General features: G+C 46.3%; 9 protein-coding genes across 9 annotated transcripts; 3 read left to right on the top strand and 6 right to left on the bottom strand.

The window, feature by feature from the left end:
* Window positions 1-363: 363 nt before the first annotated feature.
* On the bottom strand, window positions 364-3,847 carry T310_5750 (Transferase (Gpi7); the record flags this gene model as incomplete). Its single annotated transcript, XM_013471378.1, has 10 exons — window positions 364-533; window positions 721-775; window positions 874-1,149; window positions 1,301-1,346; window positions 1,524-1,827; window positions 1,888-2,375; window positions 2,426-2,933; window positions 3,006-3,379; window positions 3,431-3,558; window positions 3,617-3,847. 10 exons carry the CDS (start codon window positions 3,845-3,847, stop codon window positions 364-366), a joined length of 2,580 nt encoding a protein of 859 aa, XP_013326832.1.
* Window positions 3,848-5,040: 1,193 nt separating this feature from the next.
* Window positions 5,041-5,782, bottom strand: T310_5751 (uncharacterized protein; the record flags this gene model as incomplete). The annotated part of the gene is made up of 4 exons (XM_013471379.1): window positions 5,041-5,177; window positions 5,308-5,385; window positions 5,486-5,530; window positions 5,593-5,782. The coding sequence occupies 4 exons, from the start codon at window positions 5,780-5,782 to the stop codon at window positions 5,041-5,043; spliced, it is 450 nt and encodes a 149-aa protein (XP_013326833.1).
* Window positions 5,783-6,230: 448 nt separating this feature from the next.
* T310_5752 (MIZ zinc finger protein) lies at window positions 6,231-8,178 on the top strand (the record flags this gene model as incomplete). The annotated part of the gene is made up of 7 exons (XM_013471380.1): window positions 6,231-6,378; window positions 6,473-6,679; window positions 6,739-6,810; window positions 6,857-7,173; window positions 7,257-7,362; window positions 7,497-7,691; window positions 7,733-8,178. The coding sequence occupies 7 exons, from the start codon at window positions 6,231-6,233 to the stop codon at window positions 8,176-8,178; spliced, it is 1,491 nt and encodes a 496-aa protein (XP_013326834.1).
* Window positions 8,179-8,761: 583 nt separating this feature from the next.
* Window positions 8,762-9,613, top strand: T310_5753 (BET3 family protein; the record flags this gene model as incomplete). The annotated part of the gene is made up of 4 exons (XM_013471381.1): window positions 8,762-8,991; window positions 9,109-9,226; window positions 9,340-9,396; window positions 9,482-9,613. 4 exons carry the CDS (start codon window positions 8,762-8,764, stop codon window positions 9,611-9,613), a joined length of 537 nt encoding a protein of 178 aa, XP_013326835.1.
* Window positions 9,614-10,075: 462 nt separating this feature from the next.
* Window positions 10,076-11,492, bottom strand: T310_5754 (Malate dehydrogenase; the record flags this gene model as incomplete). Its single annotated transcript, XM_013471382.1, has 8 exons — window positions 10,076-10,216; window positions 10,275-10,419; window positions 10,474-10,558; window positions 10,609-10,986; window positions 11,045-11,132; window positions 11,193-11,303; window positions 11,382-11,413; window positions 11,480-11,492. The coding sequence occupies 8 exons, from the start codon at window positions 11,490-11,492 to the stop codon at window positions 10,076-10,078; spliced, it is 993 nt and encodes a 330-aa protein (XP_013326836.1).
* Window positions 11,493-12,518: 1,026 nt separating this feature from the next.
* On the bottom strand, window positions 12,519-13,347 carry T310_5755 (60S ribosomal protein L28; the record flags this gene model as incomplete). Its single annotated transcript, XM_013471383.1, has 5 exons — window positions 12,519-12,696; window positions 12,799-12,908; window positions 12,991-13,014; window positions 13,084-13,178; window positions 13,296-13,347. The coding sequence occupies 5 exons, from the start codon at window positions 13,345-13,347 to the stop codon at window positions 12,519-12,521; spliced, it is 459 nt and encodes a 152-aa protein (XP_013326837.1).
* A 1,472-nt stretch (window positions 13,348-14,819) lies between these two features.
* On the bottom strand, window positions 14,820-15,973 carry T310_5756 (Splicing factor 3b subunit 4; the record flags this gene model as incomplete). The annotated part of the gene is made up of 3 exons (XM_013471384.1): window positions 14,820-15,467; window positions 15,522-15,897; window positions 15,954-15,973. The coding sequence occupies 3 exons, from the start codon at window positions 15,971-15,973 to the stop codon at window positions 14,820-14,822; spliced, it is 1,044 nt and encodes a 347-aa protein (XP_013326838.1).
* A 1,338-nt stretch (window positions 15,974-17,311) lies between these two features.
* T310_5757 (Mitochondrial folate carrier protein Flx1) lies at window positions 17,312-18,389 on the top strand (the record flags this gene model as incomplete). Its single annotated transcript, XM_013471385.1, has 3 exons — window positions 17,312-17,429; window positions 17,502-17,744; window positions 17,782-18,389. The coding sequence occupies 3 exons, from the start codon at window positions 17,312-17,314 to the stop codon at window positions 18,387-18,389; spliced, it is 969 nt and encodes a 322-aa protein (XP_013326839.1).
* Window positions 18,390-19,580: 1,191 nt separating this feature from the next.
* On the bottom strand, window positions 19,581-21,183 carry T310_5758 (C2H2 type zinc finger containing protein; the record flags this gene model as incomplete). Its single annotated transcript, XM_013471386.1, has 3 exons — window positions 19,581-19,958; window positions 20,068-20,241; window positions 20,428-21,183. 3 exons carry the CDS (start codon window positions 21,181-21,183, stop codon window positions 19,581-19,583), a joined length of 1,308 nt encoding a protein of 435 aa, XP_013326840.1.

Consider the following 21,183-nt stretch of genomic DNA (forward strand, 5'->3'; position numbering starts at 1 on the left):
AGATAATATCCATTTGACAAGCATAGATTCTTCAGTGGTAGTGAGCTTTTTGCTGTTTGGTGTTGCATCTACGCGTGCAGTACGCCCGCGTAGGCGGTGGTAGAGTGTTGGATGTGGCACATTATATGCCTGTGCAGCAGCCCGTATGCTTTTAAATTGACCATCATTGAAAGCTTTAATTGCAAGCAAGATACGGCCCTCTTGATGAACTGCTGAATCTGCTGTTTTGCGTGGCATTTTGGTGGTTGAAGTTGATGAGCGCGTCGCGTAGTTTGGTGGGGTGTTTCGCTCGGTGATCTGTTTCGCTCGGTGATTGATTACCGTTAAATATTATTTATTATTAATAATGAGAGAAAACCTAACTTAGCCTTCGTTGCCACCAAAGGCTAAGCCACAATAGGTGCAGCCTCTTGATACTCCGTACTTCCTGCAGGTCGCGCTCGTTAGATAGTCGATATGTCCGCATGAATATATCTCCATATAATTTCGGAATGGACTCTTCTCAGATTCGGGATGTGTATTCCATGGTACACCTGATCTTTCATCGCAACAAAAACCAGCATGGGAAATCAAAGTGGTGGAAATGGTTTTCTATGCTACGACGCTCGATTTTGAAATTGTTAGCTGAACCTGGGGAGAAGGAGAAAACAAGCTTGGTGGGTTATATGCATACTTATCTCATTCCGAGATGTTACTAGTAGGTGTCGATGCGGATCTTACTATTATTCCTGCCTAGCTGTTTCTCCTTGCGTGCTTGTTTATCTGTAACATCAAGCTGAGATGATTATATATTAGTGCATTTTCCACAGTTGTTGCAGATGGCCAATTTTCGACACTTGGAACTGTACTGTTAGCAGCTTTGGCCCGCCTTACAAGGGCGATAGGTTTTAAGGAACCTTCAAACTCTTTGGCTGAGAGGAAAATCGAAACCCACAGCGACAACCGAGTTGATATCGGGGAGCCTGTTCGCCGTGAAGGTGAAAAATCAGAGTTTCCTTCAAATCTCAAGTCACAGAGAGCAAGCGACAGCCAAGAAAATTCGCTTGAATTTACCGTTTCAGACGAAGTCATACCAACCACCTCAAAGAAGAGCGCGAAGAAAAGACGACGTAGGACGAATGTGATCGACGATATTTTCAATACTCTTGCCTAGCATCACGAGCTGCAAGAAACTACGTCATGGTAAATGAGGCTGTCTAGGATCCTCGCACTCAGTTCAGAATATTGCAAGAGCTCGGTGATCTATCGACGACTCTGTTCAAACGATGGTGGTCTAGAAGAACCATGACAGATTATATACAACTAAAACATTGACCACGATGTGATGTAATAAAGCCCATGCCATGCTATAAAGAAGTTTAGGTGAGAATACTGTCCACACGAAAAGATGCGTTCTCAACAGTGTGCAAGCAGCCATAATTGACAAAAGACCGAAGGTGACATGGACTGTTAAAAGGACCACATGATTTGCTGCGTCTTTCCATGTCCAAGATGATTGAACGAGACGAGTCGCAGATACCCACCAAATAGGACCGGCCCAATTGCTCAAGAAGGTGAGAAGGCCGACAAGAAAGACGTTGTAACTGCTGACGCCGTTATAGGCGCTTGACAGGTCTATCGAAGAAATGGCGTTTGATCCACCAAACGCAAAAAAGGCCATATACTGGGCGAAGATCGAAGTGACGGTGGTTTCGATGCAACTCAAACGCATCGAAGCAAGGATCGATGTCTGTGCCCTGAAAAGCAGGAATAGCGGAATATTGGTCGACTTTGACTGTGTAATAAGAAACAATGTCAAAGCTTCGTGAAAAAGCCTGTTGTACGGCACTGTCCGGAAATAATCGTCAATTTCTCTTCATATATTCGTCCAACTGGATTTTCCCGTACCTTTCTTTTTCGACACCACCCCTGTTGTTGTTATATTGGTATATAAGGAAATCACCACGAGGAAGAAAGTTCCGAGAAAAACAACTCTTGCTTGTATGACAAGTGAAAGGGCGCCCCAAGTCCTCTCTACGATATCCAACATCCACGGTTCGAGAAGCTCGGGGGAATCAGCTGCTGTGAAGGCTAGTTTAAAGGCAAAAGCCAAGCTTGATACTATGACAGATAGCGAGCTCCACATCACCATCCGACAGAAATCATGGAATGGTGACAATCGAATCATATTCCGGCAGATGTCAAGATACGCCAGCAGAATTAATGTCCATAGCAGCTTCTGCTGAGAAGGGAGGAAGCCTTGAGCTATATCGGGTTCGCCTGCAAACTTTTGGCCTGTCTGATTCCAGCGTCTTATAATTCTGTTGATTATTGCCAATGTGAGTGCGCCAGCGGTTGTCGATGCCGCCGCGATAGATGCATGATTCATTCGGGCCCTAAAAAACAAGGTCAGCATGCACCTAGAATTCATGGCTTGAATGCTTACGATTTAGTGTAGAGATAGATTGTCCAGGCCGTTGTAATCCAATACCAGAACTGTTGTTCCTCTTCCACATAGCTACTTGCGAACATCATGCTGCCATTACCAATCACAGCGACCATCAAGAACATTCCGGAAAACCCAGAATTTCGCAAGGGCTTGTAAGCCGCTAGAAGAGAAATCAACAGAGCAATACCGGATGTTAACGAACCCAGATAGAGCCTGAGAATCTTATAATTACTGGCAGTGCCACTCATGATCTTCTGAGCTTCACGCAGGAATTGTAAGAGTGCAGACTCGATCTCAGAGTACGAGTCTCTGACGGTATCAGCATTTTGCAAAAGATCAAGTATGCTGAACCAAGCACACTCGAGTTGTTCGATATCAGATTGAATGTTATTTCTGCATTTTTCCGACGACACTTTTTGATCGAACGTATGTCCCGGGAAGGTCGCTTTGACGACTTCAAGTATCTGCCTTGAATTCTCAAGGAGGATCTTGAGCCTATCTGAGTCTGGAGAAGCTAGTCAGCATCAAGTTCACAAACATTTTACGACATGCTTGCATGAGCACTGAAGCCACTTACCAGAATCCCATATAGAAAGCATTTCCGGAATAAACACGCCTAGGTTATTGAGAGGAATGGGTACTCCCAGCAGTCCTGCCAAGGTTGGCGTAATGTCAGACTGTTCAACAGTGCGGTAATATTGATATTCGTCGGATGCTTCCACAGGGCAATCATTGCTATGGACCACCTTTCCTTTTAACCTGGGAGAAATGAATGTCAGGGCAGGCGAAGTCTCCCCAGCGGACGAACCGCCATGATTTCCAGCCTCATTCATTCCATGGTCGCCACATAGAATAAGCAATGCTGATTGGAGATGTTTTTGATGTTCCATTGCAGTATATATTTCTTTTACAATGGAGTCCATTTCATATTGTTTAGGAATCATATGCAAGCTTGAACGAATTAGTAAGTAGTTCTCATGGACGCCTTGAATATTGCTGTACCTTTTGGGGCCAGCTTTGTGACCAATATGGTCCAGGCCAAGATAATGCAAGACCATTGCTGACCAGTCGTCATTCATGAGTTCTTCGGAAATATGGCGTGTCACATTGTTGTCTACTTCGACAAAGTCCTGGTATGACAATGTTTAGTTTCACTACACGTGTTCTCAACTTGCTTAGTCCACTAACCGATACGAAGAAACTGGTAGTCCCATCGGCTCTATCAAACATGTGAGGAAACAGTTTCAGCCATGTATCATCTCCATACATAACAAGCCGTCCTTTTAGTCTCGCTTTGAATTGTGCTAGTATAGTATCTTGGTAAGTGAGATCCGACATGCTCTCCGATTCAGCAAGATTGAGGATCACATCGGAAAAGGATGGAACTGAACCAGTTGTTATAGCTTTGACGCGAGGCATGGTGACTGTTGGAGAACTAGCATGAGCGGTAAAAGGTAATGCGGCGCCGGATCGAATCAAGCTACTGAAGTTAGACAATGCTTTTGGAGGGAAATATCGGTGTTTTCGAAAGCGGTTGCACTGACTTCTGCGTATACAAAAACCCGGAATTGTTTGAATACACAAAATCACTGACCTTTGCGTCAGTACAGGCCCTTGAAGTTAGAAGTCTACGTATGAGCAATGATTGTCACCAACCTTCGCAATGAATCAACCAGCATGAGTATGACTCTGTCAAACACCGCGGGCGGTCCTTTTGACTCTCCATGAGTGGCCATACCCGAAAGAATTGGTTTATATGGGAAATATCCGGAGCAAAACACCCCTAGAGCAATGGGTATTAAAGCGTTGGCGAGGAAAATCGCCAGCTTGGAGGCGGTGTGTGTCATTGCGCCAGTACAGCAGTTCAGAAGTCATGCCATTTCATCAGTATACGAACGACACAGCAGGCCATTTTGTGTATGAATACATATTTTGTTCGCAAGGCAATGGCCGGGCTAACTTTGGCAACAAGGAGGCCAAGGAAACCGAGCTCTCGCCAGGCGGTCAACGAATCTGCCGAATAATGTTGCGGATGCTGATCACCAGGGGCACGTGGAAAAACAATCACCGCCTGCCTTGTTTGGACATACTGAAAATGAGGTTTCGATGAAGCCCGGGAAATAATAAATACTGGGATGGAGACTCCATCTATTTCTACTCTGTACGCAGCCAATCTGTCAGCTGGCACCACCTCTAGCACTACTGTGGAAAATCCAGGCGAATAATTCAACTAGAATAGTATGATTCAACTATAGTTACAAGATAACGAATAGCAATTGGATAGTAAGGAGGTCCTATCTCTTGGAATAATTGGCCTCTTTGCTCTTGCAGATTCCCTATTTCTCAAACCCATGCTCTTATTTATTTGAGCAGGCCTGGGTTTCTCCGACTGCCGATTCCCGATATCCAACACGGCGGTCCTATCGATATATTGGAATAAATTGCAATCTCGATATTGGAATAAATTGCAATCTCGACAGGCAACGAACTTTTATTGCATTTGCACCGCGTGAAGCCGTCTTTCGTATGTACCTTAAAAGAATAAGATTTGCGAGGATTTCACGCCATTTGTGCGACTATCCAAAGCTTATTCTTGCATATCCAGGCCTGTTCTACTTAGTAGTAGACTTGGCCTGAACGCTCTTCAAAGATGAGGATGGTGCGTCAAAACCAGCATCACTTAGCCACCACGTTCCGACAGTATCGTCTGGCATTGATGTATCGTCTCGATTAAGAAACCGGGAACAACCTGTGCCCTACAAGCAGTTCGGATTTGATGTTGACGAAAACAGGAATCGGGCCTTATTTCTTTCTGGTGGCCATTTTCGATCTGCGCGCAAGTTGCGGGAAAGTAATAGAAGATCGGGTCTTCTTCCCACGCTTTTTAATACGGTTCGATCGGCCGGATTTGGCCACAGATGTGACAGTAGAGGCCGCATCTTTGTCTATATCCATACCTATACAGAAAACATTGTTAGCTAGAAAATCTCAAGCTGATTATTACAGTGGAAGAACAGATAAGTGTATTGAGATGAAAATGGCGGCGAAACTTCGTACTTCCGTCTGTGTGGGAATCTTTTGTATTCACGGCAGTATCGCATTCTGAAATATAATCAGATACTTCCCCCGTAGGAAAGATGCGCGACGAAATCTCATATAAATACCTGTACCGGAAGTATCCATCTCAACATTGGCATTCTTCGTATTCTTATTCTCTGGCCGTGGTTGGGAAGCCAACTCCTGCAACTTGGCAGACAGTCTTGCTGTTCGCGCATCTGCTGCAGGCCCGAAGACGGTGCTGCGAAGTTTGGTGCTGTTGCGCTTCCGCACGCTAGACCGAACACTTTTGGCCATTTTGGTTGTGGTGGAAGGAGGCTCAGAGTTATAAGCTTTGAGAGTAAGAGGCCGGGTAAAATTACAATATAGTGCTGGATACGTCTTCGGATTTCCCCCTGCCTAGGATGGAGTACACTGCACAGTCTGCTAGAACAAAGAAAAGGTGGTGGTGGCAGCAGCGCTGGGAAGGATACTTGCAGGACCCACTACTGTTGCGGCGAATTATCTTATGTCATCATCCTCCCCAGATTTGGGCTATCGCTCATCAGCGCTGTTCTGCATTGGAGGAGCATATTATGAAGCAATTTGGCTTGAAATTTCGTCTTGAGATTTCTTCAGCGAATATAGTCGTGCAACATCTCCATGCCATGCCGAACCGGAACAAGGGAAACTGTTGTGAATTACTGTCTTGACGAGAGCCCACGCTTCTGCAATCTGAACTCTTCGTTTCTTGACCGTTTCCGAAATGGCATCTACAGGGCAGGCCGCCGAGCTCCAGAGCGTGATCGCGCTAGTGAAGACGTTGACCAACGCTCAGCTCAAAGATATTTTGAGGAGCGAGGGTCTCACGGTGTCGGGGGTCAAACTCTCGCTTCAGTTGCGCATCATTGACTGTTCGTGAAGACCGCACTAGTGTCTTTCCCTCCCCTGAACACTCCATTGTTCAACGTGAACTCGCTGACAATTAGATGACTCGTAATGAGACAGATCTCGAGAGACTCTATCAAGGGGGCCAGGTAGATCGCTATGATCGTCTTAAAAAGTTCATATATTCTTTAACCAACCGCTCCATGCCCAATACTCCAACAACATACTCCAGCCATCAATATCACCATCAATCTGCTCCACACTCTACGACTACGCAGAGCAGACCATCTTTGGGTTCAGCAATGCCCTCTCAGCCTTTTTCGACGGGTATGAATTCCGAAAAAACATGATCAGTTATTCTGGGTGAATTGCTTACTGGATTCCAGGACGACTCACATTCAAAGATAGCCCATTCTACACAATTCTAGAACCTCTCACTTCGACAGTCGAATGCAAAGGTGCGTGCCTGCGTATATCTGATGGAACATCACTGACATAGAGTAGTGCGCGAGCACACAAGAGACACTGTGGAGTTAAAAGTCGTTCTTAATGCCAATGTTGCCGCGAGACTTCAGTCAGATCCAAACCTTCGTGTAATGGTTTACTGTGCGGCTGATAACGGCCTAAACCAGTTTTCCAAATCCGATATCGCCTTTCCTCATCAAGTTGAACTGAAGGCAAATCTTGACGAGGTGAAGGCTAATCTGAGGGGACTTAAGAATAAGCCCGGCACCACGAGGCCAGCGGATATAACGAATTATATTCGCAAGAAGCCAGGGTATCCAAACAATGTTGTCATGACATATGCTCTCACACAGAAGGTATGTACTTTTTCCGTCTCCGGTGACAAATATGCCATGCCATATCATTAAGCGTTCGCCGACATCATTAACTGGAATGACAGAAATTCTTTGTGCTTGTCAATCTCGTTCAACGGCATACGGTTGACGAGTTAGTAGCTGAGTTAAAAGCAAGAAAGACCATCTCCAAGGAGCAGGTGTTACGAGAAAGTACGCTTTAGCTAGATTTGCCATTCAAAGACCAAGAGACACTGACAGTTTTAAGTGAGGAACAGGGCTGAAGATGCGGAAATCGTTGCTACATCCACTGTTATGTCATTGAAATGTCCTCTATCGACTCTTAGGATTGAGGTTCCTTGTCGATCCGTGGTCTGTACGCATAACCAGTGTTTTGATGCCTCGTCCTTTCTTCAATTGCAAGAACAAGCCCCAACCTGGACATGCCCTGTGTGCAGCAAAGCTACGAGTTTCGAATCTCTGCAAATCGATCAGTAAGGCGACTTCCCTTCAACGCGTCACGGTCCAGGCTAACTTCGTAGGTACGTTGATGAGATACTTCGGTCTACATCTCCCGATGTAGAACAAGTCACTATTGAGCCCAACGGCAATTGGTACAGCACCAAGAATGGAGACCGTTCGAGAACAGATGATGTTGCTACAAGTCCAGACGACGATGACCTAATAGAGATTAAAAAGTCAGACAGACCATATCTCAAGCATGAACAGCCATTCGAATATAAAGCGCTTCAGCAGACGCCATTATCACACGAGACTTCGGGAGGGTCATCTGCTAATCGTCGATCGAGCAGCAAAAGACCCGCTCCCGAAGTCATAGATCTCACAGGGAGTGACGACGACGATACTCCGTCCAGGCCTACAAAACGGCAAGCCTTCGATGACAGGCTTCTCTCACATCGTGCATCTCAGAATTCCTTTGGCGGAAACTCAAATAATACAAGTCTCAACTTTCCTGGCCACGATAGTTCTCAATCTCCTGGGCAGGTACCCCCTTACTACGACACGTGATCTCATTCTGGCCTTCAACGTTTAAGTCGCATAGTCTCTGGAGTACTCGGAGTTGGCTGTCTAGCATCTTCATTCATCTTCGGTGGATATTCAGACATCGGCTTCTATTTGCATTATGGGGATATTTCTAAGAATAATATTGGACATGGGACATGACTCTCTTCCTAGTCTGGAAATTTGACGAATTGCAGCTCTTAAGGATCTTGGTCTTAATTAATCTCGTCGAAAGATACATAGTGCAATCGAGGTCAACTAATGACTACCATTACTTATTCCTACCATATAATCCATGCCTGTGTCGAAATAGATGAGTGACTAGTAGATGAGACGCAAAAGTGCGGCGACCGGAGCAATGAGGCTCGCGACCCACTTGGCGTACGGAGGACACTAAGTGTACGGAGTATCGCATGTTTGGAACTAGGAATGCCTATCAACTTGTTCCCCAGAGGACAGTGCGCCGCGCTGCACATGGCAAGAAGCCGAGAGCTCTGACTTTGAGGCATCAATACCATCCTGCTACAAATACATTGAAATGCGGAATTCTTCATCCTAGCTCCCTAGACATCTTGCAACATCTTCTTAAATGTCTTTCGATACGCCTGTTCCGCCGTACAATGCATCTGACCCTCACGCGAGATTCCTTAGTGCGTCATGCCTCGATTTACTCCTGATAGAGCTCGTGCCCATGGCCGAAAGGATAGCAGAGGAACTCTCAACCCCTGGTGACAAAATGGAGGAAGAGGAGCTACGGGAAGCGACGTTCTACCGTCTGGAGTCGCTAGGGTATAGAGTGGGACAGGGACTTGCAGAAAGGTAGGGAAGAAGCGAGAAGTAACCTGGGCTGTTGAGTACAATTTGGGTAGCTTCGTTTGTGTCGCTTTTCTATTCCATTCAAATGTTCAAAGGCTGATATTGAATCCTATGTGAAAGGTTCTCTCGAGATCGACCCCGCTTTACAGATAACCTCGACGTAATTAAGTTCCTTTGCAAAGACCTCTGGACAATATTGTTTAGAAAGCAAGTCGATAATTTGAAAACAAATCACAGGGTGAGACAGAGATAGCCGAACAATGTGTCTCTGATTTCGCTTATATGGAAGCCCGAAGAGCGTTTTGTCAAATCAACGTCCACAAGGCTAATGTATCTCTCTTTTTGTTTTAGGGTGTCTACGTGTTGACGGACAATTCGTTTCGACCTTTCACAAGGATGAGTATGGCGGTAAGAAGCGAGGCAGTCGCAAGAGCAGAAGCGGTGAGAGACCACTAGATCATTTTCACAACGCTCTAGAGTCTGATGCAAGTAGTTCTTGTGGTTCCCATGCGGTGTCATCCGTGGAGCTCTGGCAAACCTGGGCATCAATGCTACTGTCCAAGCGGAGACATCTGATCTACCGGGAGCGACGTTTCAAATAAAGGCGACTCAGGCAAAGTCTTGATTTCAGTCAAGAGACAAAAAAATACAGCATGCATGATCAGGGCACGATGACAAAGAAATTGCGCAAACAAATGCAATTTCAAGACTCATTATGCTTTCTTTACACCATAGCGAGGCTCGGCCCTAGCCTCATAGTCAGCAACTTACGGTCCTATTGGTATTCAATAAACAGCTATGAAGAGGTAATCTCATCCCTTATGACTCTTTTAAGAAAACTTAAAAACATGCATCTTTATCATGTGGTGCACGAGCTCAATCGAACCGACTGTTTTGTTCACGTCTTAAGTTCTCTCACGTATTAGAGCCTATCTTCCCGGAAGGCCGAATTAGCAGGGATCTTCTAGTTCCGTTGGTCGAACGAGGTGTTCCAGTTACAGGCGGTCCAATAAGACGATACTGGTGCAAAGATGGTTGCCGGAAAGGCTGGGGGAGGCCGAAAGGAAGATAGAAGGGGAATGGTTTTTTACTTTGGCGGAGGGTTCTTGACAAAGTCGACGCCCTTGTCAATATTTCCTTTGAGGCCCTTGATTGCTGTTTCAAGCAACTTTTTCTCCTGCTCAGTGACATTTTCGAGGATGTTGATGGCGTTCTCAGCACCGCCAACCTGTACCATTAAGTTAGCAAACAATTCTCGCATCAACCGTGGCATCCGGCTTAATTACCCCTAGCTCTACCGGCACCGAGAAGAAATCAACTCCTGTCGCCTTGGCGATGACATCGCCGCCGGGGACACCTGGCAGATAGACAAAGGTAGGTTCGACAATGCCCTTGCTTCCTTTGAAGGCTTTGATGACACTTTCGGCGAATCTGCGCATTCTCAGTTAGTTCTTTGTACTTAAGTGGCTTAAAAAAAACACACACCTGAAGCCAGCAAATGCCATGGACAGAGTTGCGGAGCCAGCGCCATCCTTGGCCTTGACAACCTCATCGCCGCCAAACTGGACGCCTGTTCATTGTTAGCGAAGAGATTAACGGTTTGCTCGTTTGGTAACTAACGGTTAACAAGGGCATCGTATTTGTCTGCCGGGATTTGCAAAGCAGGCTTCGCTTGGCTGAAGAGTGGAACGATCGTGTCTCCCGAGTGTCCACCCACAACCGGGATATTGACCTGGGATGGATCCTTCTGGCCACTGTATTCCTGGACAAAAGTCTCCGCGCGAACAACGTCCAATGTAGTCACACCAAAGAGGCGCTTAGGGTCAAACACACCAGCGGCCTTGAGAACTTCAGCAGCGATAGGAACGGTAGAGTTGACCGGGTTAGAGATGATGAGGACGAAGGCCTTCGGGCAGGTTTCTGCGATGCCCTTGACCAAACTCTGGACAATTCCAGCGTTGACCTTGAAAAGATCATCGCGAGTCATTCCCGGCTTACCTATTCAACTATACCGTCAGCACAGAAGAGCGAGAATGGGGGTATTTGTGAGACGAACGGGGAATGCCGGCAGGAATGATGACGATATCAGCACCGGTGAGTGCCTTTTTCAGACCGTCATCATTTGGCAGGTAGCCCGAGACTTTCTACTTAATGGTGAGCTATATGATCAGAGGCATTCCTTAAAAAGAAAAGGCCGCACATACAGCGATCGAAGAGATGTGAGAGAGGTCAGTAGCAACACCAGGGGTGTTGACGACATCGTAGAGAGCAAGCTCATCAACGAGAGGGCTGGCTTTCAGGAGAAGCGAAAGAGGCTAAAACACGGGAAGACTGTCAGAAAGCCTCATTTAAAGCAATATACAGAAGGCAGTTTAGTATAGGGAGAAACATACCTGGCCAATGCCACCTGAAGCTCCGAGAACAACTATCCAAACATGTTAGTGAGAACTAGCCGACATTGAGTCCAAAGACATGGGATCTATCAACACACCTGCTTTCACCATGGTTAAGAAGGGGAAAAGCGGCTACTGGTGTGCTGGCTTGTCCATTCAAGTTAATACTTGATCCAACAAGGTGAGAACTGCAGGAGGAACGTATGTCGACCTCCAGCGATGCTAGGAGTAGAGCTTTATGGATGATATACAAAGGGTGCAGACTCACAATTCGAATCTACGAAGCAATGGAAAGGCGAGCGGGTACGAGATATGGGTGGAAAGACCAAAGATATGTGTTGTATTCAAAGGCTGGGGCGAGAGCAGAATACGGGAGAGGGAGTTAATCAAAGAGGGGTGGGAGCGATCTGAAAGATGTGGGGTTGAGGGGTTTAGTTCGGAACAGCAGCGGGCCAGCGGCATGACGCGACGTTTGGAAGGCGGGACCGTGCCTTGCCGACGGCCCGACGGAGTAAGGCTACATTCAAACAAAGGAATTGTAGTGACTTGACAACGTATGATCTTAGTGGCTGGACCCTGATAATAATTCTCGTCCCTGTAATCTTCCTTCCGGAATTCCAATTACTTTCGAGAGATTAGGTACCTAGTATCGGGAAAAGGCGGGTGCAGCAAAGAGCATGACGGAAGCTAGAGAGTCAAGCTAGAGAGTCTTCTCCTAAATATCTTCGTTTGGTCCATTATTATCGGGGCGGACACCTAACCATATGCCAAGCGTTCGAAGGACATAGGCGACGACATCCTCGAAATGGTGAAGTATGGGTCAAATGTATACATTATTCCATCCACAAATGGCTAACCGTAACATCTGTGTAACGCTCGCTCTATTGCCACCTGCCTTGGAAGGTTGTTCTCATTGCCTTTTTTTCTGGAAAGATCCTGGATTTTCTGTTCTTTTTTCTCTTTTTGTTTTAAACATCGGCATCTGTAACCACCAAAAAGCATGTTCCTCTATCAAGAGGGTAGAGACCAGCCAGACGCCTCTCCACACTAATGTTTCAAAGGTATCGTAGGAAGTTCCAAAGCACTCATGGTAGGTAACATCGGGAATCTATCTTTGAAACATGCCCGTCAAAAATTTCACGACGATGCCTTCTGGGCGGCCTGTCTAGCCTTTGCGCCCCTCAGCTTCGGTTCGGGGGCATTCTTCTTCGGGCGTTGCGACTGGCGAATGGCACTGGCACGAGCAACAGCCGCTTCACGGAGGTCTGCGCGGTATCCAGTTTTGGCCGTTTTGTTGGCAACGCTCTTGTAGATCCTGCAGAGTTCCCTCATGGTTAGCACCAAATTGCAGACGTATTCTCTCGTACTCTCTTCACTGTTTATTCTTCAACCCCCTAACTGGGCAATCCGTGCTTACTTTCGGTTGGAGGCATTGGGACCCCATGTCACAGTCTGAACATTCTGTGCAGGACGCTGCGCGTTGCCGGAAGTCTTGGAGAGCAGAACGACGCCGCCCTTATCCGTGGGCTGCAAACCGATAGCCTACAGTGCAAAAAGCCCAGTTAAAAAAAGCCGAGAGAACTATTTATATTATATCTGACACTCATACCTTGTTGTTGACAAAACCAGCGTACTATCGAAGTACAGTATATCAGTCATTTGAAGTAATGCATGTCATTCGAGACTTTTTTTGGTTTATTACCTTACGGGAATGCTGGTTGACCAGATTCAGAGGATCACGGGAGAATTGAGGGCTGCCATTCGTCTTGCGCTTGACCAGGAAGGCGTTCTGTGAACCTGTGAAGATCAAATTCTAGTCAGCATTTTTCTAATGGCTGGGATAAACGGCGCAGAGCCAGTTATCCACGGCGTTAGGTGAATATAATCCTTTTTCTTTTGATGGTTTCCACATACGGGTAATCTCCCAGATCAGATCACTGGAAACATTAGGTCTTTCGGAGGCCATTTTGAAGATGCTTTCTCCTGCTGCGACGACAAAGATTGGATAATAATAATGAAGAAGAACTGTCCTTATACGACAGTATCCTCACACGTCGTTCGGGATAATTGTGTGCGCAAGTACCCAGAACAGCCGGCGCTGGCAGCTCTGTGGACACTCGCTAAGTAATCTGCTTTAGGACTAGCCCGATTCGGCTGCAGTGTATGATGTATTCGTATCTGCAATCGGATTCTGGCTGTGGGGCCAACTAAAATTCCGCCCTAAATAAGATGCCTAGCGCAAGCCTGTTTATGCCTAATATTTCTGGGCTTTAACGCTGGCATGACACCCTGCGTCACTGCTCAGCCTGCCTTGGGCTCTTGGGCTCACTGCCGCTTTGTCGTGGCAGACATCCGGTTGATCAGCTTTGATTATTCTCTCCGCGTTTCCCTAGAATGAAATGAGTTATTCTGGGAATAAAACTGCTCGGATTCAGCCGTGTATTGATAATCCGGCGCCTAAGGGACCGTCACTATTCCTTCTCTTTTAAGGACCGAAGCGCATCAAGTTCAGATCATGAGCTACCTTCTCTACTCTCTTACTTTTATTGTCCTGGTCTGCGGTACTGGTATGATATGTTACCGTCTTATACTGATGAGTTAACTCTGGAAACTAATCGTATCTCTTAAGTACTCTACCTCACCAGGTCCCGATGGATTCCGCTCATTCCCGTCCCTGACTATGTCTATGATCGCCTGCCTTCGAGTTTTACTGGTGATATCGAAGCTGGCTTTACTTCATCCGACTTTGATCTAGCCGCCAATGTGGCCGAAGGTGATTCGAGAGCAGGGCTGGATCAGAAAGGAAAACGGGAAATTCGAAAAATCATGAGAAGTCGAGGGGTTAACTTCGATGAGGCCCGCCGCTTATATACAGAACAGCGGTTCGCAAAAAACAATATAGGTCCAGACGGTCGACCAAGAGATCCCAAGTTTGTTTCATTTTCCTGACTAGCTCCTTCAGTCACTCTCTATTGATTTCCTTCCAGGCGATTCTTCATAAGAACAGTGGCATCAGAATGGGAATTTGCGATCCTATGTAAGTTTCAACAACTGATGCTTGTTGATGTTCTTTATGGTTATTGATTGTCTGTCATTCATTTGGTATCAGCTCACTAAAATCTGGATTTCCTTTGTGGGTTTATTATATACCGGGATACGACAGTAGCAGTTCAGTGAGTCAGCTTGGTGTCTGTTACTTGCCAACCTTATTTTTTTTACAGTAATTCGCTTGTCGCGATTTTGAGTCCCGCTTTCCCATGTAACGAACCGCTGTCTTTCCATTCTGCCATCTTATTTCCCAAGCGAGGAGCCCTTCTATGCAGTATCGTAACTGCGCCTGGTGCCTCAGCACTGAGCTCTTCTATTCAAGGCATCGACATGTAATTCGCAATGGTAGCTTGTTTCCAACCAGTTGATTCAACTTAGTTCACCCTGTTCTCAACGGCCTCTGCCATATCCTTGCTGTTGAAAACCGGGAGGCAATGGTGGCGGAGGTGCTGAGGAGTTCATCTGATTCCCAAAGCCAGCGGGAGGACCGAATCCCGGTGGCGGTGGAGCTTGAGAAAAGTTTTGCTGCTGGCCAGTGTTGCCAAAACCAGGCGGTAGAAATCCTTGGGGACCTCCGTATCCAGCCTGAGATGGAGGAGGTCGCGCTGGTAGACCTGGCGGAGGTGCTGCAAGTGGTTGGGGAGGAGGAGCTGGGCGCTGTTGCTGCGAAGTTGGCGCAGGTGCCGTGCCCCTTCCTGCACCAAAATCCGGTGGTCCGGAAGTCCCTGCGGGTCGAGTACCATCGTTATTGACCACGTTCCCTGGCATCATTGCAGCACCAGAGTTCACAAACTGTGGAGGCAACGGTTGTGCCTGTGGCTGGACATTGTGCTTGCGAGCCTGGGCGGCCAGCATTCGTTCCGCTTGATCTCCATGCCTTTCACCTTTGCCGTCCTTCTTGTACGCATACTGTACAGAAATCTCCTTGTTCATGAGGTATTGTCCGTTCATATTCGCTATTGCAGCATCCGAAGACTCGAAATCTGCGAATGACACAAAGCCATAACCTTTCGATAAGTTTGACTCATCTCTTGCGATCTGTGAACTAGTTAGAGACAATTAAGACATAGGTATAACTTCATCTGGACGCACCTTCGGGATGGAGAGCAGCGTTCCAAATCTGCTGAAGGTTTCATAAAGCATTTGTTCAGTGACCATGGGATCAAGATTTCCAACGAAAAGCTCTGCACCGACTTCGACAGCCTTTTGTTTATCCGCAGAGGCCTTGTTTACACGGATTGGTTTACCATAAAGGCGCACTTGGTTCATGATCCTTGCAGCATATTCCGCATCTTCCTCACTAACAAACTCGACGAATCCATAGCCTTGGTGCGTCTGGGTAACTCGATCTTTGGGCAAATGAACATTAACGATGCGTCCTGCCTGCAGCATCAATTCCCATACCAGGCTGTCTGTAACCCGTTCATCGAGGTTCCCTATGTACACTGTAGCCTCTTTGTCCTGTTCCCTTTTGGTGACTGTTAGCAGTTGTCCTTGTTCACGAACTCAGAACATAATGCATACCAGTGCCTGGCGCCAGACATGACGCAATAGGGTCAATGAGAACACTGTGAACAAAAATGAATATTATCAATGTTGCACACTTTGGAAATACCTCAGATGTTCTATTCTTAAGTGGTGATAGCTGACAAATAATTCCTGATTTCGCGATGGTGTAGATTGTGTGCTGGATAATGGTTGTAGGTAGCTTTCGGAAAAAGACAGTAGTAGAGTTAGGCTGCGGGAGCCAACCAACTCCGAAAAAGGATTTGACACATGCTTCACTCTCAACTTCTAATTCTCCTTGCCACAGCGGAGAACTCTTGGGCGGTCGCTTTCCTGCATTTAATGATTTCACTGTTTCTTTCTCAGATTAATCGTTTAGAGGTTCGCTTTCTTTAACTTTTAAAGCTGGAATCTTTTTTTCCTCGCAGCTCCGTCAAGATGGTTCAGTTGTCGGAGGAAACCAAGGTTTGTTGAATCCTGACAACTCACTGTGCAAATCTCTCTGATTTCTTCTTCTATGTGCAGGAGCGCATTTCCAAGATCATCGACATTTCAAGGGTTGCCATTCATTAGTGAGTGATGTGACTGAACTCCGCGATCTAGCTTGTCTAATCGCTCCTTTGCAGCGGATATCTTCCTTTGATTGTGTATCTTGGTATGCCATCATCAAAGAAGTAACTAATAGTTTGTTATCCTGTAGACTAATGTCTGCGCAGGTTATACGTATAGCGAACCGAAGCCAACACTTTTCAAGTACTTGCTGCGACTGCACCCACTTCCATCACCTTGGCTAACCAGCTCCGTAGGCTTTTCTCGCCCCTTGCCTAAACGATTTCGACGGAATGAAAGCAGTTATTAGAGTCATTTGAGAAATGGATGATTCAATAAGGACGATGATCATACTGTCTTTTTGGTGGCATTGTCCTGCGGGTTAGACTAGATTCCCAGCAGGTCTTTTGGATCTTGGGAACACGGATACTTATCGTGTACATTAGAATCTGGTTCATCAAGTCGTTACATTGAAGAAGTGACCATTACTTCCTTGTCCTGATAACCTAGTCGTTTCTCCAGACTTGTACGCTACATCAACTTAACGTTTGGGATGATGGTGCATTGGATCCATATTTTAGAGATGCTGTTCCTCACAAAGGAATAAAACGCCCAATATTAAGATTTTGAGAGACTAGTGCTCTGCAAAATTCCCTCAAATACGTGTTTGTAATATCTCCTTTGTATTCCGTAGATAAATGCGGTCACTTCGGACATCTCGGAGCTAGAGACGCTAACTTTGCGGGACGTCGCGTTTTTATTATGAAACTGAACTTTCCCCGGCACGAAACATCCCTTTCGCCATTGAGAGGGAAGAGTCACAGTCAATGACTGACAAGAATGTCCCTTCGACATCTTTGGTTGAGACCGTAGCCGGGTTCACGGCAGGGGTCATTTCAACCCTCTGTCTGCATCCGCTTGATCTAATCAAGACTCGCCTGCAAGGTATGATCGCCATTGTCCTTCTTTTTTTGCTGCCTTACGTAGTTCAAACTTGCTGACCTACTTCTGTTCCAGTTGATCGAGTTTCCCCGTCTCGGTTGGGCAGTTCGTTTCGGGTGATTCGAGAAATATATCGAACTGAAGGTGGAATTACTGCTTTCTACCGGGGTTTGACCCCGAATCTTGTGGGCAACTCGACTAGCTGGGCGGTGTACTTCCTATTTTATGGCAAGATTAAAGACACAATACGAAATACACGGACATTCGACAAGGATGGGCTAGGCGCATCGGAATACTTCCTGGCCTCAGGGGCGGCTGGTATGTATTGTGTGACCTACATGTTCACGAGCAACAGTGACTGAAATGTTGGGCTCCACAGGCCTCCTTACGGCTATCCTTACAAATCCAATATGGGTTATCAAGACTCGCATGCTATCTACGGGCTCTCGCACACCTGGTGCATACCCTTCCTTTGTATCTGGAGCCCGGCAAATCTTGACATCGGAAGGCGTGGCTGGCTTCTACCGCGGTCTTGTACCCGCTCTATTCGGCGTCAGCCATGGTGCCTTCCAATTCATGGCTTATGAGCAATTAAAGGCGTACCGATCTAAATCAACCTGGGCAAGGAACGCCCCGGCATCAGCCACACCGGGGGGAGGAGCAGATCGTGAACTTGGCAACCTAGATCTTCTCATCATATCCAGTCTTTCGAAGGTTTTCGCTGGTTGTATCACCTACCCGTATCAGGTCTTAAGGACTCGACTTCAGGCGTATGATGCGGCCCTTGTGTATCGAGGAGTGTGGGATGCAACACGGAAGATTTGGCACAACGAAGGTGTAGGTGGCTTTTACAAAGGTCTGGGACCAAATCTCCTCAGAGTCCTTCCCAACACGTGGGTCACGTTCCTTGTATATGAGAATACAAGGAGGTATTTACCCAAGCTGAGTGTCGGCGATGGTTAGGGACTTCTCCTTCCTCGCCATCTAGTTTGGATGACATGCACTTGATTCAACAGATACATCCACACAAGCGCAGGCGATATGCTCTGCGGGTCGGTATGATATACTGACAGAATAGGAGAGCAAAATCGTCTATTCACTCTCAGCGGTCGAGTATATAACCTAGGACAACTCTACCAGTTTATCTGTCTAGTTAATTTTCGGGATTCATACTCCCTGCTCCTATAATAGGATATGATGAATAGAGAGGTCGGTATAATCCAGGAATAAAATTCTAGTCATGAGATATATACATGATATGCGCAAATACGCTTTCACATAATAAGGAAAGATGAACTATGAAAAGTGCTATCGCTAAGGAGTGCGTCGGCTTCTATGAACAGAGAGAGAGATTTATTTCATCTGTGAAACTAGCACTTATCACATACAACTAGAGGAATGGGAAATGTCTAAGATTTCAGCTTAGGTTATATAAATCAGTCAGTCTAGACTTCCCATCATCCTGATCTTCTTTGACTAGTTATCCATCGTATTCAGCTTTATACAGTCTTGTCAACCTAGGAGCTTCTCTATTATTAATTAGTTCTCTCTCTCTTTTTTTTTTTCCAAAACAGATTGATCATCTTATTCGCCTCCATTTACATGTTTTGAAATGAATTTGGCAATTCACCTTCCTTCCTTCCTTTCCTCTTTTCTTGTCTTTTGCCCTGAATAGCATACCTAGGTATGCATGTCCTGTACTCATGAGTACGATCGTTGGCTGTAAGATATTACATATTTATATTTATAAAGATGTCAGATCATAAAAACTATACATGCGCGCTCCCTCGCGCAAAATTGATACAGGGCTGAAGTTTCACCACCACCACCACCACCACCACCAGCAGTACGGAGTATGTAATGTACAGGACCGTTTATGTTCTTCTCTTTCAAACCCCACTTAAATGAATGAAATCTTCATTTGTTGACACTGATAATATCTGGACGAGAAAGAAAGACATCATCGTCATCCCGAATACATGGCATGGGGATTTCTGTTAACGTATACATTAACATACATAGCGTATGTACAGTACAACACAACGTACATAACACCATGTACATACTTAGGTAGTCGTTTGAAATTACCAAATACATTGATGACTCTTCTCTTTTCCTAGGCCTAGTCCTAAAACCTTTCTTTTATTATTGCTTCTACTGTTCCCTTTTCATATATAATTGACTGTGATCTTCTTGTTCTTCTTCGTCGTCACTACTATCATCACTCCCTGAAGGAGGAGGTGGTGGTAGTAGCGGTGGACCTTTCGTTGTTGATGCATCTGCTTCGGGATTCCCAAGAGTAGATGATGATGACGACGATGACGACGATGATGGCGGCGGTGGAGGTGATCTGGCGGCAGTGCATGAAATCTTTCGGTCCTTCCCTCTCCCCTTGATCCCCTTGTTGCTGTTCTTGTACAGCTCGGCAAAGTACACCCACAGATGTCGATCCTCTGGCGTCATCATCTCCCATTCGCGCAGCGAGGAGAATTTGATTGTCAAGTTTCGCAGAGTTGTTGAATGGAACTTGTTCTGGTGAGACTGTACATGCGCCCTCAGATGTTAGAAAGGAATTTCGCTTCCAATGCTATATACTAGGGGACATGAATTGGTGAGGGAATGGCGAAAATGGCAAACTAACCTTGAGATTGCCCAGTTGGGTGAATTGCTTCCAGCAGTTATCTAGGAGACAGGTAAATGGCTTGGCTTGCTCATGCGTTATCTTATGAGCTCGAACGTTGCCACGCTGGGCGAATCTCTTGTGGCAGATGTCGCAGGAATAAGGCTTCTCGCCGGTATGACGACGTTCATGGGTCTAATGTTTCACGAGGGAGATGTTAGCTATTGCATGTATCTGATGAACTAATAGCTGATACAAGGTTACCTTTAAGTTCCCAAGCTGTGAGAAGCGTTGACCACAGGATGGCTCTTTGCAGATCTGTATGTATAATGTTCAGCATCCATTTCCTGCTGCAGGACGGGCAAAAAAAAGTGTACTTACAAATGGCTTATCGCCTGTGTGGGCTCGCATATGGATGTCAAGGTGTGTCTTTTGGGTAAAGTACTTGCCACAGTGAGGCAGAGGGCATTGATACTTTCGTTTCGACTTCTGCCCTGGATTCTGAGTTCGGTCTTGACTGGTCAGAAAGACGCGTCCTGGCTGAGAAGGGCCCAAGTATGTCGTCGGAGGAAGGTGATAGCTGCTCTGTCCGTGCGCAAATTGTTGGAGAGGAGGAAGTTGTTGCGATGGAGGCCTGGATCGAGACTGAATTGTCTTCATCAAAATGTCAACTTCCGTGTTGAACTCCACCCCAGCAGCGTTAGAAGAAGAAGAATGCTCCTTCTTGATCAAATCAGACGGCGGTTCAGTGATCAAGCGGTTGGTTTGGTTGTCGGAACGATGACTATCTATCATCTTTGCTTGGGAGTCCCTGAACATTCCGGAAAACCCGTCCTTCGGTTGGCAGATATCGGGAGGAGGTGTAAGCAGAGGGGGTTCCGAAGAGAGTCGCGAAGGCTGTGGATTGATCTGGCTCCCGGATGATCCTCCAAAGAAGGGTTGGTAGGGGCTCGAATGAACGTTCAGGACATGGCTGACATCGTAAGACGGCGATGGAAGCGGTGGAGCGAATGTTACTGGGGTATTGGAATAGAATGAGAAGCTGTGGTCCACATGAGGAGTAATGAGGCGACGGGGCTCAACTGCTCTCAGCTCATGACCGGGATATCCATAGGAAACCGGCACTGGTGCTTCCAT

Source organism: Rasamsonia emersonii (genome assembly GCF_000968595.1).
Source record: "Rasamsonia emersonii CBS 393.64 chromosome Unknown ctg1118621760323, whole genome shotgun sequence".
Lineage (NCBI taxonomy): Eukaryota > Fungi > Ascomycota > Eurotiomycetes > Eurotiales > Trichocomaceae > Rasamsonia > Rasamsonia emersonii.